This window comes from Colius striatus, chromosome 3, assembly GCF_028858725.1.
Source record: "Colius striatus isolate bColStr4 chromosome 3, bColStr4.1.hap1, whole genome shotgun sequence".
NCBI lineage: Eukaryota > Metazoa > Chordata > Aves > Coliiformes > Coliidae > Colius > Colius striatus.
Genome location: NC_084761.1, coordinates 69,364,149 through 69,378,636, shown reverse-complemented (window position 1 = coordinate 69,378,636; position 14,488 = coordinate 69,364,149). Strand labels below are relative to the sequence as shown.

At 43.1% G+C, this 14,488-nt stretch overlaps 1 protein-coding gene across 4 annotated transcripts in view; it reads right to left on the bottom strand.

Annotated features, from left to right (window-relative positions):
* Positions 1-904: 904 nt before the first annotated feature.
* Positions 905-14,488, bottom strand: part of DLC1 (DLC1 Rho GTPase activating protein) — a 218,006-nt gene continuing 204,422 nt past the window's right edge. For all 4 annotated transcript variants that reach the window (XM_061994355.1, XM_061994356.1, XM_061994357.1 and 1 more), the window contains 10 exons: positions 11,978-13,404; positions 10,665-10,841; positions 8,547-8,706; positions 8,134-8,332; positions 5,532-5,745; positions 4,247-4,361; positions 3,149-3,370; positions 2,250-2,467; positions 1,885-2,058; positions 905-1,340 (listed from right to left, as the gene is read on the bottom strand). In XM_061994355.1, the coding sequence (XP_061850339.1) occupies positions 1,220-1,340; positions 1,885-2,058; positions 2,250-2,467; positions 3,149-3,370; positions 4,247-4,361; positions 5,532-5,745; positions 8,134-8,332; positions 8,547-8,706; positions 10,665-10,841; positions 11,978-13,404 (3,027 nt within the window). In that variant the 3' untranslated portion in view covers positions 905-1,219. The remainder of the gene's footprint in view (positions 1,341-1,884; positions 2,059-2,249; positions 2,468-3,148; positions 3,371-4,246; positions 4,362-5,531; positions 5,746-8,133; positions 8,333-8,546; positions 8,707-10,664; positions 10,842-11,977; positions 13,405-14,488) is intronic.

Here is a 14,488-nt window from a genome sequence, read left to right as displayed (position 1 = left end):
TTCCCACAGTTCACACAAATTGATTCTCAAGGAGGGAGGAATATCTCAAAGAGCTTAAAACCCAAGAAAAAACCTCACCCTCCTCTCTGCCCCCAAATATAAGCCTCCAAACTGCTCACATCCAGGTTCTGTTTGTTTAATGTGCAGCTTTTAGGAAAACAGACAGAGGAGGGAGAGGATTGGAGTGAGCCACTTCATGCCAGCAGGCGTCCTGTCACCCTCCGGCACCTCAGCTCCAGTGTTGACTTTTTCCCCTCGAGCCATTAGAATACAGTAAGATATATGAAAGCTCATTAACACACTTGTAGTTAATGCAGGTAAGAGTAAAAGCAACAAACACTTTTTTGTCAAATGAACAATTGACGTTACTGGCTCTCTTACCACTGAATAGACATTTCACCTCTAAGCTGCTCAAAAGTGTATACACTTAAAATTACCGCAGAATCGCTAATCACTCCTAAAAGATCATCTAGATAAGCAGTGGGCACTAATCAGAGCAAGCCTCTTGTAACATCTGCTTAGGGTTTTTAACGAGGTTAAGAGCTGAGGAAAATGCAGAACTGGCACATGGGAAGGATGGCTACTCCTGGTCCACAGGGCAGTCCCATTCTAGGTTGAACTGTATCCAGCTTACTAATATCCATCCTGGTTGCCTATCAGTGTACCAGACACATTTCAAGTTCGACTTCTGCTATCCTTTCAACCATTAACACACTCATTCACACTTTAATCTCTGTGCAAACCTTTTCTCTGCTTATCTCAGTGAGAACACATTGAAGAGTACCAACTATTCCAGTGGATACACCAGTCCCTCAATGCACTACAAATAAAATGACACGGGTATGTACACAAAGCTAAGGATTTCACATGGGAATGATGAGCCTTCACCATATTTCCTAATACATTTTGCATTTAAAGAAATTTGCTTCTCAGAAGCAATTCAAACCATCTCATAGTACTTCTTTTTTTTTTTTTTGCACAGTCCTCCTATGTATTCCAGTCGAGGCCTACACTATAGACCTTACACGGACAGGAAGCAGCTTTAAAGTGTATGGCCACAGTCCTATAGGAATGCTCACAGTCAAGTTCTCACGCTGTCACCCCTTCATGACATGACGTGCAGATGGTACACTAGTCTGGTCTGCAGTGGATGAGCCTCAGTTTTGGGTAATATCTAGGTTGCTGAGGTGTGGAGCACGTGGCTGTTCCTCTTCAGTAGTCACCTGGATTTTATTTCCTTGCTCTCAAGACTCTGATGACTGAAAGAGTCTCGTATCTTAACGACTTCAGATGCACACAAGTGTCCAAAAGACTTGGTGTACCATTCTGGCATGTGGCCCCTGATGTGTGGAGAAAAAGTAATGATGAAGTAGGTGCCAGTAACTTTTTAATAAGAATCAAATATAGATCTTGCTGGTTACAAACCCAACTAGGAAATCTTATTACTGCTTATTGCTCAGATCATACACAGACTTGCTCAAAATTGAGTTTGCTGCAATGAGGAAAAGTTTTGTGAGAACTTGGTTCTCTTTACTAACTTAATATGAACATGTCCTTGCATCCAAAACCATCTGTGAGAGGAAGGGGTGAGATTATATACCAACAGTTACGGTGGAACACATACTGAGGCTTTTTAAGGTGGAGCACACACTGGAGGCTTCCAGTGGAACAATTCACACCTGCTGTTACATGTGCACTGGAGCCAACTTTACACGGTGTCTCAGAGACCTGTGTGCATGCCTTTGAGAAGGATGCACTGCTAGCTGAGCTAAAGCCTGTTCAACTGTCTACATTTTGCACTGACTACAGGGAAGTAGTACAAGAAAAGTTACCACCACAAAAGGACAAAACAGAAGCACAAAAGGACAATGTGGAAATTCGTACCTTAAATCAATTCTGCACATGTAGGTAAGTTTAGATTTTCCTGACCCGCAGGGCTCAATCAGATATCTAGAGAGGAGCACATTGACTCTAACACCTGCCACCGGAGCACGGTCATGGTCCACTGAAGTTGCTAGAAGCACACAAGCTCCTTTGGGGAAGTTTGTCCTCCACGTTCTAAGAAAAAAAGGACAAAAAAACCCCCCAAAAAGTTTTTATCTTTGACAAACAGTAATTCAAACATCTAATATAACTTCAAATTACACACAAATAAATATTCACCTACATATAACTTACAGTCTACAGAATATATAGGCAAGGTTGCCCTCTGTATAGGATATAAACATCGTTGCATTTACAAGTCTTACCTTAAGACTACAAAGTCCCTGGCTGGGTGAGGTGCCATGCTGTTCTGGACATACTGGTATATATCTGTCTGGCTATCCAAAGGTTCGATTACTTTTGAATCTATAAGATCTTCATCCCACAGGTGCTGTTCTTTAAGTAAACGATTTAAAATGTCCTCTGGTGTAGCTGGGATTTCAATGGTAGTTTTCCATAACCGGAGGGGAGGACCTTCGCATACCTGGGGAAAATCAGCACACAGTCCTTAGTTTCGCTCTCCCTCACACTTTCTTCTCCTTTCTATTTTAGTGTCGGCTAAATCAAATACACAGCAAATCAAATACATACACATGCACATATACATTGTACTAAGCTCCTTGTAAGCTCAGACTAAGCTTGTTTTTCTAACAGCCAAAGGTATCTGCACACTGACTTCCAAATTACTTGAAGTTACAGTTATCTTCTCCAGTATGGGGTACAGTTAAATTTTGATGCTACAGAGAAATATCTTAATTTTCCAAGTTTATTTGTAAAATATCTTAAATTTCACTGAAATACTTCTCCCTGTACTCTGAGATGCCTGCAAAGTGATAGTGCTTGGAGGCTTCACTCAGCTTGTCAAGGCTTTGCACGCGTCAGTGAAGGCGTCACTGAAGGCGTGTAGGTGCAATACAGTGAACATTCCTAGGCTGGATAAACAGAAGATCACAGATCAGTGCATGTTAGCTGACTACTGCTGAAAAACATGTTATTTTTAGAGGGTGTGCAACCATGCCAAAAGACTAAGGTTTTTTTTCTTAAATCTATCTGCAAAGTGGAGGTGCACACCGAACCTTCTGTAATATCCTGTGTGGAAGGCCTGCTCGTGTTACAGATGATGAGCTAAGAATCAGAGTTGTGGTGTGAGTGACAGGGTGCATACCTTCTTGTAGGCCAGCTCTGCTTGCTCTGAGGTGGAGCAGCTGACCCACCCTTTAAACTTCTCCTTCATCTCTTTAAACAAGTCGTCCACGCAGTCCTGGAGGTAGCAGTGGTAGTCGGAGGGTTCAGCAGTGCTGCTGCCACCCCGGAGTTCCTCCAGGCTGAGGGGACGTAGGTCCTGCTCTGTGTATGAGTTCCGGCCCCTGCTCATTTCTTCGGGTATCTGAGGGGTAATAAGGCCAAAAATCATCCTCTTGTAGCTCTCTTCCCAAATCACAGAGTTAGTCTAGCAGCTCGGTAGCCATGGAAAGATGAGTAGGCTAGTTTTGCAAGCTGTGGGATGCTTATGTATCTGTCAGGTCAAGCACTCAATGTGAAGAAATGCCAAAATTAATTTTGTGACTTTGATTTAACTCAAGTTAGTCTCTATTTTATGGGATGTCTTGTTTTTTTCAGTGGAGCATCCCCCTTTGCTCTACCACCCAGATCCATTCCCACAGCACAGTTTATCCTGCTGACTGAAGGAAGGAAGGATCTGTTGTCGGCTCCAAGAAAAGATACAGGAATGTCTCCAGTTGAGGGCTCTGAAAAGATTTGATGACAGTGAGGAAAACCAGGATTCTAGACTTGTCTGGTTCTCTATCCCAGGCCCTAGAGGGAGTATGCTTTTTAGTTCCTACAAACTCTTCAACCTACGGTTTGACAGTGTCACATTCCAGGACGCTTTTGTGGCCTAGTCTTGCTAACTCTGGGGAATTTAAGTATAAAACAAGCACAGAAATTCCTGGAAATAGCTTCTTGCTTTGTAATTAGAGCTGAAGTTCACAGACCCTCATGGCTTCACAATAAAAGCTTGAAAATATGTTTCAAATGTCCCACACTCCACAAGTGCTTCATTGAGTGTCGGTGCCAACAAAACAACTTTTTTCTTCTGGCACCACTTCTAATTCATGTAGGCACCCAGATCAGGCAGAGTTTTTTTAAAAAGCTATTTATCATGTATTAAATTTTATTAAAATGAAAAGACATTCCTAGCTTTCCATTATACAGCCTTGTTGGTCAATATTTCACCCATCACTTTTGCAAAGGGGTGTTTTACCTGAAAGAGCTTCTTGCATTCAGCAATCATATGAGCTAGCCCTTGGGTTGCAGCCAGATTTTCATTCAGGTCTTTCTGATCAGGTTTTCCCAGGCTTGGTTTTCTTTGCATTACCCTTCACAGGGGAAAAGAACACAGACACAAATCCAGTTATTTAACGCAGAGCAAGAGAGATGCTTGGTAAGACAGCAGTAGCACTTTAAGTCTGACGGTGACCTAGAGCAGTGCTGTCTAGGATCAAATCTTGGTATGGCGTTAGTGACATCACTTGCTAAACTCTCTACATTTCTCTGGAATTCCCCCCATGCTTGTATTTTAACTAATCATGGAAAAACAGAATGGTAGGGTTTGGAAGGGACCTGTGAAAATTATCTAGTCCAACTCCCCTGCTCAAGCACGTCCACCTACATAAGGTCACACAGGAAAATGTTCATGCGGGTTTTGAAAACTTCCAGAGAAGGAGACTCCACAGTCTCCCTGGGCAGCCTGTGCCAGTGCTCCCTCACCCTCACAGTGAAATAGTTTTTTCTTATGTTTAAATGGAACTTTTTGTGTTCCAGCTTTTGTCCATTAACCATTGACCTATCACTGGTCACTACAGAAAGCAGTGTTGCCCCATTCTCTTGACATACACCTTTAAGTACTTGTAAGTGTTAATGAGGTTGGTCCCCCTCAGTCTCTTCTCCAGGCTGAACAGCCCCAGTTCCCTCAGCCTTTCTTTATATGGGCACTCCAGTGCCCTGATCATCTTGATGGCCCTGTGCTGGACTGTCTCCAGAATTTCTCTGTCCCTCAAGAGCTGAGGAGCCCAGAACTGGACACAGGACTCCAGATGAGGCCTCACCAGGGCAGAGTAGAGGGGGAGCAGAACTTCCCTTGACCTGCTGGTCACACCCTTCTTGATGCATCCCGGGATGCCATTGGCTTTTTTGGCCACAAGGGCACATTGCTGGCTCATGGTTAGTTTATTATCAACCAGCACTCCCAGGTCTCTCTCTGCTGAGCTGCTCTCCAGCAGGTCAATCCCCAGCCTGTACTGGTGCATGGGGTTGTTCCTTCTGAGGTGCAGGACTCTGCACTTGTCCCTCTTGAACCTCATGAGATTCCTCTCTGCCCAAATCTCTGACAAAAGGTAGGATCCCATAACTGTTCTGCACTCACTGCTCTCTGAGATGTCCGAAGTAATAACAACTGGTGAGGTGAATGCTAGACTGGGCCTGTTGCACATTGTCCCTGAGTGTGGTACAGGACCAGCAGCAATGAGCTCTGCTCCCCAGACACATACCTTGGGGAAGAATTCTCTCTTTTGAGAGTGTTTAAATGGAAGAGGGAAGGTGCTAAGCAGACAGCCAGGTTTGTTGGTGTCATCTGGTTTTCCTTCACTGCTGCTGTGACATCACTCAGGAAATAGAGAAGAATCTGGAGGACCTCCCTGTTCTCATCGGGTAAAAGCATAATGGCAGCCTTGATAGCCTGGAGACGCTGATCCTTTGGCACATCTGCATAATATTAGTAATTCTCTCATCAGCCCATTGATTTTCCACATACACAGCACGAATACATCCCAAAGCAAACTCCAGCTTCAAATATTTGACTCGAGTTTGAAGTGATTTCCTTCAGGATGCATACCATTTGTAGGAAATATGAAGGAATTTTTTTTTAACCCACCAGTTTAACTACCCTCAGCTATTTCCTGCCTCGCAAGAAATGCAAGCAAGAAGAAGCTGTGCCTAGGCCAGAGTTAATTTTAGATTTAATTTCAATAGCTACATGCTCCCATAGATACACTAAAATGACAGAAGCCTGGAGTTAGGCAGTGAACAAGCAAACGCAGTCCAGCCAATTTAGAATTCTTTGGCTTTCAAAGAAATTCTAAACAGGAATGCATTTTAGAATAGGTGAATTAATGAAATAAATTGGCTAGCAAACCTTTTCAACAATGATGTCATAAAATATCCACAAAGTGCTTTACCAAACACAGAGGGCTGCTTTATTGAGCAGATCATTTAAAGTCATGCGGTGGAAAAAGAAAGTCAACGCTCTGAAGCCCCATACCATTAAACAGCTCCTTGGTTACTAACAACAAACAGTCATTGGAAAAATTTGACGTGTGTCTTTATATAAGGCCCTTTCCTCCAAAATTGAAGGGAAGAAAAAATGAAACAACCCAGACCAGATCTGCTTCTTATAAAGGGATTTCCAACAAGCCGTCTCTGAAGACAACATCAGAGTCTGAGTCCTGGAGCATTTACATCATCATTAGCACCACACCACCCTCACTGCATGTCTCATCATACACATGGTGCTAACCAGATATTTAATTGGTATTTGCTTCGGGCTTCAGCAACTTTGTAAGGCTAAACAGGTGAGTTTGGAAAGCAATTCTAAGCAAAAAATCCATAGTTTTCCACACTCTCCCCTCAAGCAGCTCAAAGCAAATTTAAGTCATATGCGGACAATTCCAGAGCGCAGCCTGGTGCCTAACACCAAAGCAAAGGGAAACTTTGTCCTTTGCAGGGAAGCAAAATTTACAGCTGCTTTAAGGCCCTTTGCTTTAGACAGAGAGAATACTTCCCGACCACCTCCGAGGACTCCTCAGACCTACCGCCTGCGAAAGGAAAGGAATAAATACTTCTGCAATGCTCTGTCAAAATTTTTTTGTCACTAAACCCACAAAGAGTTGTTGTTTAATATGCATGGAAGTGGAGAGTTTGATTAATTTTCTCCATAAGTCTCGAGAATCCAAAACACACGCAAAAATGTATGCACTGAAGTAACAGTATGTATGTTTTTGTTTTAAACAATCACCTCCATCTATGGAGCTCTGAAGGAAGTTCCTGTAACCTTTTTGTAATCATCACCTTAAGGAAGGCACAAAATACAGTAAGGGTTCAAAGAAGGTGCTTTTGCAGCTACTTGTGTTGTAGCTGTGCTACCATGGGAAGAATACATGGGGAAAGAGCTGGGGTGGTGTTAGGGGAAGAAACCACAGGATCAGCAAGGTGCCTGTAGTGCATCAATAAGTTTGCATCCCCATGAATATCTCAAAAAGCTTTGGATTTCTGGTCACTAATAAACATCAGTTCATCTTTGGACATTTTATAAAGTGAGAGCATTCTCAATGAAACAATGCTGAAGAAAACTTTTGAAAAATGACAAGTTATTTGGAAAGATCCAGCACAAAATTACCATCCACGCAGAACTCAATTTAGATAGCTCACAAAAGAGAATGTCTCCCTTGCTGGAATTGAATCTCCCATCTCAGAAACATTCTTTCTTTTCATGAACATTGATAAACTCCATTTTGGCCATCATTTATGCTAAGCACTTTCTGTTTATGGTACCTATCAGTAAAGTAGCTACATGTCATTAACAGCAAAGCTTTCAACTTAGAGGTTGTTTTCAAAAGTTGTGGTGAAGGGTGGAAGAATAAGAATTACAAGAAAATGGATTTTTTTTGGCAGCCTCCCTCTTACAAAAACCCCTCAGTAATTTAGTGGATTTCAATCCCCTTGAAAGCCCCAAACTCTGTTCGTGTAATGTTTGCACAGCTCCTCTACCTAGCCACATCATATGTGGCTTATTTTCAAACTGTAATATCAAGTATGCTCAAAGAAGAGAGGAAACTTTACAGCAAGTGATGGTGGATTTATATTTGTTCCCAAACTACAAAGTGAAATGAAAAGAACTTGCACTACAGGTCTTATACAACTAGAACATCAAAAATCTGGTTCTTATGAGGCAGGCTGAACTTTTATCAGCTGCTGGAGAAAGGCAAAGACCAACAAATGCAACACACATAATGCCCAGAGGACCAGAATTAGAAAGTTCCACCTTTGCAACACAAGTGACCATTTGACATCTGCTGTAGAAATCTCAGTACTTACACTGGTATATCTGCAAGAAGGTCTCGGAGAGTTTGTTGGTCATGAGAGGCTCAGGGAGATCACGGAAGAATTGCTTTAACATGTCTGCTACATCGTAAGCAGACTGGCCTTCGTAGTTGACACTGTCTGCTGAACTTTCATTCATTTGACGCAAAGCCTGAATTCTTGATTTGACTCCAGATTTCCTAAACAGTCCAACCTAAATATATATGGAAAGGCAAATACATTTACCGTGAGTCCAGTAAACCTGAAATGGAAGAATGCTCTTTAGCTTCTTATGCAGAGATTCTAATTTCATGGTCAGCTTATTTGAGCCTACTTTTTTCAGTCCCACCCAAGTACAAGAAAAATTAATAGAAGGCTGGGCTTTGGGTGCTGCATGCACGTGGGATGAGGGCAGAGCACAAACCCACCTGATCCAGGCAGTGGTTGCGGAGGTACCGCATGGCTTGCTGGATGCTTTGTGGGAGAGGCTGCCCCGTGCGCTGGACGTTGACTTGCAGCGGTACCCCAAACACATTTCGGTCTTTATAGTCCGGCACCTTTATCCTTTTCATAAATTTTGGCACTGCCCTGTTAAAGCAAAGGGAATGACAAAATTAAATTAAACCTCTGTTAGCCATTTATCTTCTGTACTTCCAGTAATTCACAAAGTCGGTGAAAACAAGCGAAACATATTAGTAATATGAAAAGTACTGACAGCATAAATCAGCTAACCCACTCAGGGCTGGGAAGAGGGAGAGGACTAAAGCCAGAGTTTCTCCTAAGAGAAAGTCTTGACATTCAAGGCAGCGTGCTGCCTCTAAGTATTAACATGGTGATACTCCATCAATATTATTAGGACAAAAGCTACAGGGTAAAACTGCAGGGGCCAGATTGAATTGCGAAAGAGTCAAAATAAATCCTGCGGTCAGTGACCCCTTATAACACTGCTTCTTTAGGTTTCGGGGAAGATGGGCATTCAAACAATGAGCTTTTGTATGTCAACTACTTGTTCTGCAAAGTCTTCAAACTGGGTCCACCACCCACCAGTGTGCATAACAGCAGGAAACTGATGTAATACGTTTGGGTTTGTCAGCTAAAAACTTCAGCTCTATAAACAACCCCTTTGAGGGTCCCCCCTCTCCTTGTCTGTTAGTGACTGTTGTTACCCCCACCTCCCACTCCAGTTTCAATGACAGGCCTTTCCATCTGCTTATGACTCCAAGGAAAAAGTTGCTAAACACAAAAGAATGATTTACCCCCAGCTCCCCAAGAGTACTGGTTCCATAAAGGGTAAAGAAAAACCCACACCATTTAAATGTGAAAATATTGAGATCATTTTCCTAAACAAGGAGAAAAGCTAATGTCCAGTGCAACAACTAATAGGACATAGTAGCACTGGGAAACAGAGAGACCTATTTAACATTTCAATATACAGTACAGCTATACAAACACTGCATTAGATTTACAGACAACTAATCTGTTACATAGTAAAACAGAACTGATTTGTGTTGCTGTATAGTTAAGTTTAGGGCATTATTGATATATGTATGAATAATACTTGCTTTGTCAAAAAACATGCCAATGGAATGTGAAAAAACACATTGCGATCTCCACTGAGAATCTGAAGCATGCAGGGATAACTGGTCAATACTTATTTCTGTCTTTCAGAACAAACAACTTCTGTATTTAGAAAGGCTGACATAATAACAGCCTTTGAACAGGAGGTACTTTGATGCTGAAGCTAAATACTCTCTATGACTCCTGGGGAAAGGAGGAGGCTGGCCTGTGGTAGGGAGAAGAAAAATTTAATTGCGTCTTCTGCGTCCTGAAAGGTTAGACAGGCTGAACTGCAGATATAATAATAAAAGAGCTTTCTATTTCATTCTTCTGACAAAAACCATTCCTCTGGGTCACAAACACCTGGCCACAGTAGAAATCACTGCCTACAAAAAACCCTCCATGGTTCTCCCTCTTTTCTTTCCTTCTCTCCATCTTCTTTTTTCTTTTTTTTAAGCTACCTGGATTTATAGTGTTTTAAAGAGGGGGACATAGATTTTGGCTAATGAGATACTAGAACTAAAGGAAATTTACATTATTTCATTACAAAATTTCTATGAGTTAATGCAAATATTGAAGAAATACATTGACAAAAAAGTATTGAAGGAAAGCAAGCCTAAGATCTACTGAGGTTTGTTCCACCACTTGCTAACTGCCTCAATAAACAACTAGTCCATCTTTTGCTATGAACAGTGGATACCTTCGTGCTCAGAAAGCTGGCCTACATTTCATTAGGTTTGTTCCCTCACATGCCCCCCCATAAACATACTTCTCAAGCCTAATAAGATTATGCTTACGTAAAGGGTTAGTGATCTTAGCCCCACCTTATGAAACCACAAATCACTGTCAGCATAGGCTGGAGGAAGAAGTGCAAATATGGAAAAAGAGGGATGGAGGGATTCATTGCATCTTTCTGAAAGTTGCTTAGGAGGAGCACAATCGTTGTGATCGTGTAGTTGGCCTGTCTACACACAGCACTATGCCCTTACCAGCTGAAACCATGCTTATTGGAAGGTGTGTACTTCTCCAGGAGAGCAGTCAGCTTCAGAAGAGAGTACTTCTGCAGCAGGTTCATCTGTGTCACGGACTGGGAGTTGATCTGCAGTGACGCTGAGCTGAGGCTGGGCCGGTGGGAGCTCTGGAAGCTGTGCCACCTCAGCCTGTGCCTACAGAGAAGACAGGACACAGGGCAAGGACCGGTCACTGAAACGTCTCCGCAAGACATGCACAGGAATTACTGCAAACTGAGCTCCCAGCCCTTGGCAGCCACAGCCTTCTGAGATTTCACAAGCATAGGCAGGCAGTATCTCTGCCTCACCCAGTAACGATGCAGCATGTGCAGGTACTTGAGATGGAAACCTGCACTCTGAGCTGACCCACACCTCAATGTTAACCACACAGTCTTGCCCTATCAGAGATCCTTTTTCAGAAGCTTTTTCAGTATTAAGGTAGCGAGAATCAAAAAACTCCATTAAGAAAAAACAGCCCAAACGTTTAAAACACAGCAAATTGAAAATAAGCACTTCTAGGAGTCCCATTAAGTTTATACAAGCAGCTGAGGCAACTAAATGTCAGCAGAAACCAGGCCCTAAATGATTTGGGTTTTAGTTTTAAAGGAGAACTGGAAACAAAGGTATAAAGTATTAAATAAACTCTTTGCTCTATTCACAACAGAAAATGCAGTCATCCATCCCACAGTGAAAGTCCTAGCAGAAACTGGGAGACCACTGGAACTCCCTCCAGCCCCCGACTGTGCTACAGCAATTAAGAGAAAGTCAGCAAACCCCATTTTCCCTGCAGACTTAATGCCCTAGTATGCTATTAAGAAACAGTCTGCTACTGAGAAATGCAGTTTTCTGAAACAATCTGAAAGTCAAGGCTTTTACTACATTGATGCAAACCAGACCATACTTACACCGGTTCTCCTAGCCAACTTGAAAAGTGAACAATCCTACTTGAGATCCCTCTCCCTCTCACAGACCATTTTGGTTTGAGGAATTATCATCCTCAAAACTGCCTTAACATTGCTCCTAATGCTGGTTTGCTGAGTGCACTGTTTTTGAATGACAACTTGGGCTGAACATACAAACATACAGCTACAAAGTGTGGGAATCACTTGTCTCAAAGTGTTGCACAAATATTTCCTTTGCCTGTAATTGTTTTGGGAAGCGATGGAGCAGCATGTGTGCTTCAACAGCCACAACTTCTATTGCACCTTAACTGGTGCAGCTACTATGGAGCCACTTGGGCTGGATGGGAACTCACCAGGGCCACCCCAAGTTCCCAGCACTTGCGATCTCACCTGCTGGAACGTGTCAGCGATGCGCCCACCCCAGAGTCCCTCCTGTCCTGCATCCCTGTGGGCTCCTCTGTTTCGATTAGTGAATTGCCCGTACTATCCAGGTCACTTGGTGTTGTTCGATCGTTATCTACATCGAGGTGGATCTGCTTTGGAGAGGACGGACATGGGGAGATGGAATCAAGCGCCGAGTCAGAGTCTCCTTCATCTGAGAACTTCTCTGACCATTGGTTTACTATTCTCTGCATGCCTTTGACATGGTACAGGATGTCGTCTAGTTCTGGGAATATGTCTTCATTTTCGAGGTCGGCTAGGTCACTCGTACTGGAATACAGGATCGAGCCTGGCACATTGTCATAAATGCTCAGGCGGCTGCTCACTGAGCTGGAGGAGTTGCGCCTTTTCCCCATGCCCAGTTCTTTGGAGCTGTCACCACTGTTTTCCCTCCGAAGAGCAAGATGGCCATGTCCATGGAAACTCCCTGTCCTCCAGTTCACAGATGCATTGCCTTCTGTTGGGGAGAAGTTGCCATTGGAGAGTGCTTTGGGAAAAGTGCCAGGCTTATGATCTTCGGGGATAAAAAACACAGTGTCTTCTGCAAAGCTTCCCCGGTTCTTGAAGTTCTGCTCCATCACGTCACTGAACGTCGACTGGTTGAAGGGGTCGAAGCCTTCCAGGTACATGCCTACCCTTTTGTTGTAGGCACTGAGGCTGCGTGTCCGTGTGACAGGACTGGGTGTGCTGACAGCACTGCTTGTCTCTGACTGACTGCTGCTGCTGCTGGTTTGGGTGGAATTGGAGACGCTTCTCTTTCGTACCATGGGCAGGCTGATGTGATTGCCGTTGAGGGCAGAAATCTCCACACAGTTAAGTTGCTTTAGTTTATCTTCATCCATGCCCTCCTGCAGGATGGGTCCGCTAATAATAAGGCCAAGCTTTGAAGGAGCCTTGCTCTTGCTATGGTGAGAGCTCTTGATTTTCAGGCTCTCCATTCTCTTGAGCAGGCTCTTTGTTTTAGACTTGGTGTTCTTCTCATTGGCTTTTGTGTTGAAGCTGAAGCTATTCAGCTCCCTGGGCGAAGGCAGGCTGCTGAATGAGTCATCATTCGCTACAAAATTGCTTGAGGAACAAACGCTCACGACAGAGTTTGTCCTGGTGGTAGATGCCTCACTCTGCAGAGTTGGTTGGTGGCTGCTGGTGCTGCTGGTGCTCAGAATGGAAGCCACCTCCTGGCGCTCACTGAGATCTGTTAGCACGCTCTCACGGCTTGCTGTGTTAGTAAGGTGAGGAGCTTCCAGGGAGGAGGTATTCAAGTCCGGTTTTGGAGGAAACACATCAAACTCTTCAAGCCTCGACCACCTCTTGCTGTCCCTCTGGAAAGTCCATTTGCCGCTTATAGCACAAGGTTCATCTTCATCCGAGTCTTCGCTCTGCAAAGAAGAACCCTGAAAGTACTGCTTGCAAACTGCTCAAACAGCAAGTCGGTTGCATTTAAATACAATGCCTGCTAAATGCTTTAAGCACGACCTTGTTCTCACTGAATTTAAAGCGAAAATAGTCTTTCACTTCAGGGAGAGGAAGATTAGGCCATAAAGCCCATCACGGGAAAAGAAAACACGAGCCAGGCAATATATTTTAACAGATTTTAAATACAAAAGATACACGCTTCATAAAAAGAAACAAACAACACAATCTGCTTTAGATTGCTCTTTTTTAAAAAGCCCTATTATCCATAGACTTTTAATTAATTGGTCACAGTGGATAGCCCTCAGATGAATGGAAATTCCTGGCATGCATAAAATTTTAAACTGGAGTCAGTCAGGGGTTGGGGTCCCTCTGGACTCTCTCCAGAGTTACACTCTGTTGATAGTGGCTGTGTGTTTATACTCCCCTCTGCAATTGTGAGACGTTTCTCATAAATGTTCTGAATTGCAATGGCTTAATTCCTTTACTCATCTGGGGAGTCTGTACGGTCTCCTTGCTGTGCCTAATGAGATAGCAAAAGAACCTCTTGCACTGCAAGAGTGTGATGCCTCCAGGCTCTTACCTGGTCCACTCTTCCTTCCACAGGCTAATAGCTAACATTTTAAGAATGTCTTGTGAAGTTTCTACTTCAGGCTTGCTTCAGGCAAACTTTAACACTCAAAGATAGGGAGCAGCAAGAGCTCACTGACAGTATAGCACGTAGAGTAAATTGTAAATAACATCTCCACTGATGATGTTTGATGTATGAGTAATGCCTGAGGGCACAATTACATGTACATCACGCCTACTATCTTTCCATCTAAATACTGAAAGGGAATGATTCTGGGACTGACATGTTTGGTGTTCCAAATATCTGGAAGAAATGTCATGCTGGAAGAATAAAACCAACGAAGATATTTTAATACGACACTATGAAGCCACAAAATACCCTTTGGTGTTCAGAACAGGAAATGCTAACAGCCACCCAGCTCCATAATTTTCACTTCATTTTTTTTGATTGTTTTAATTTTAAAACAAACACAGACACAT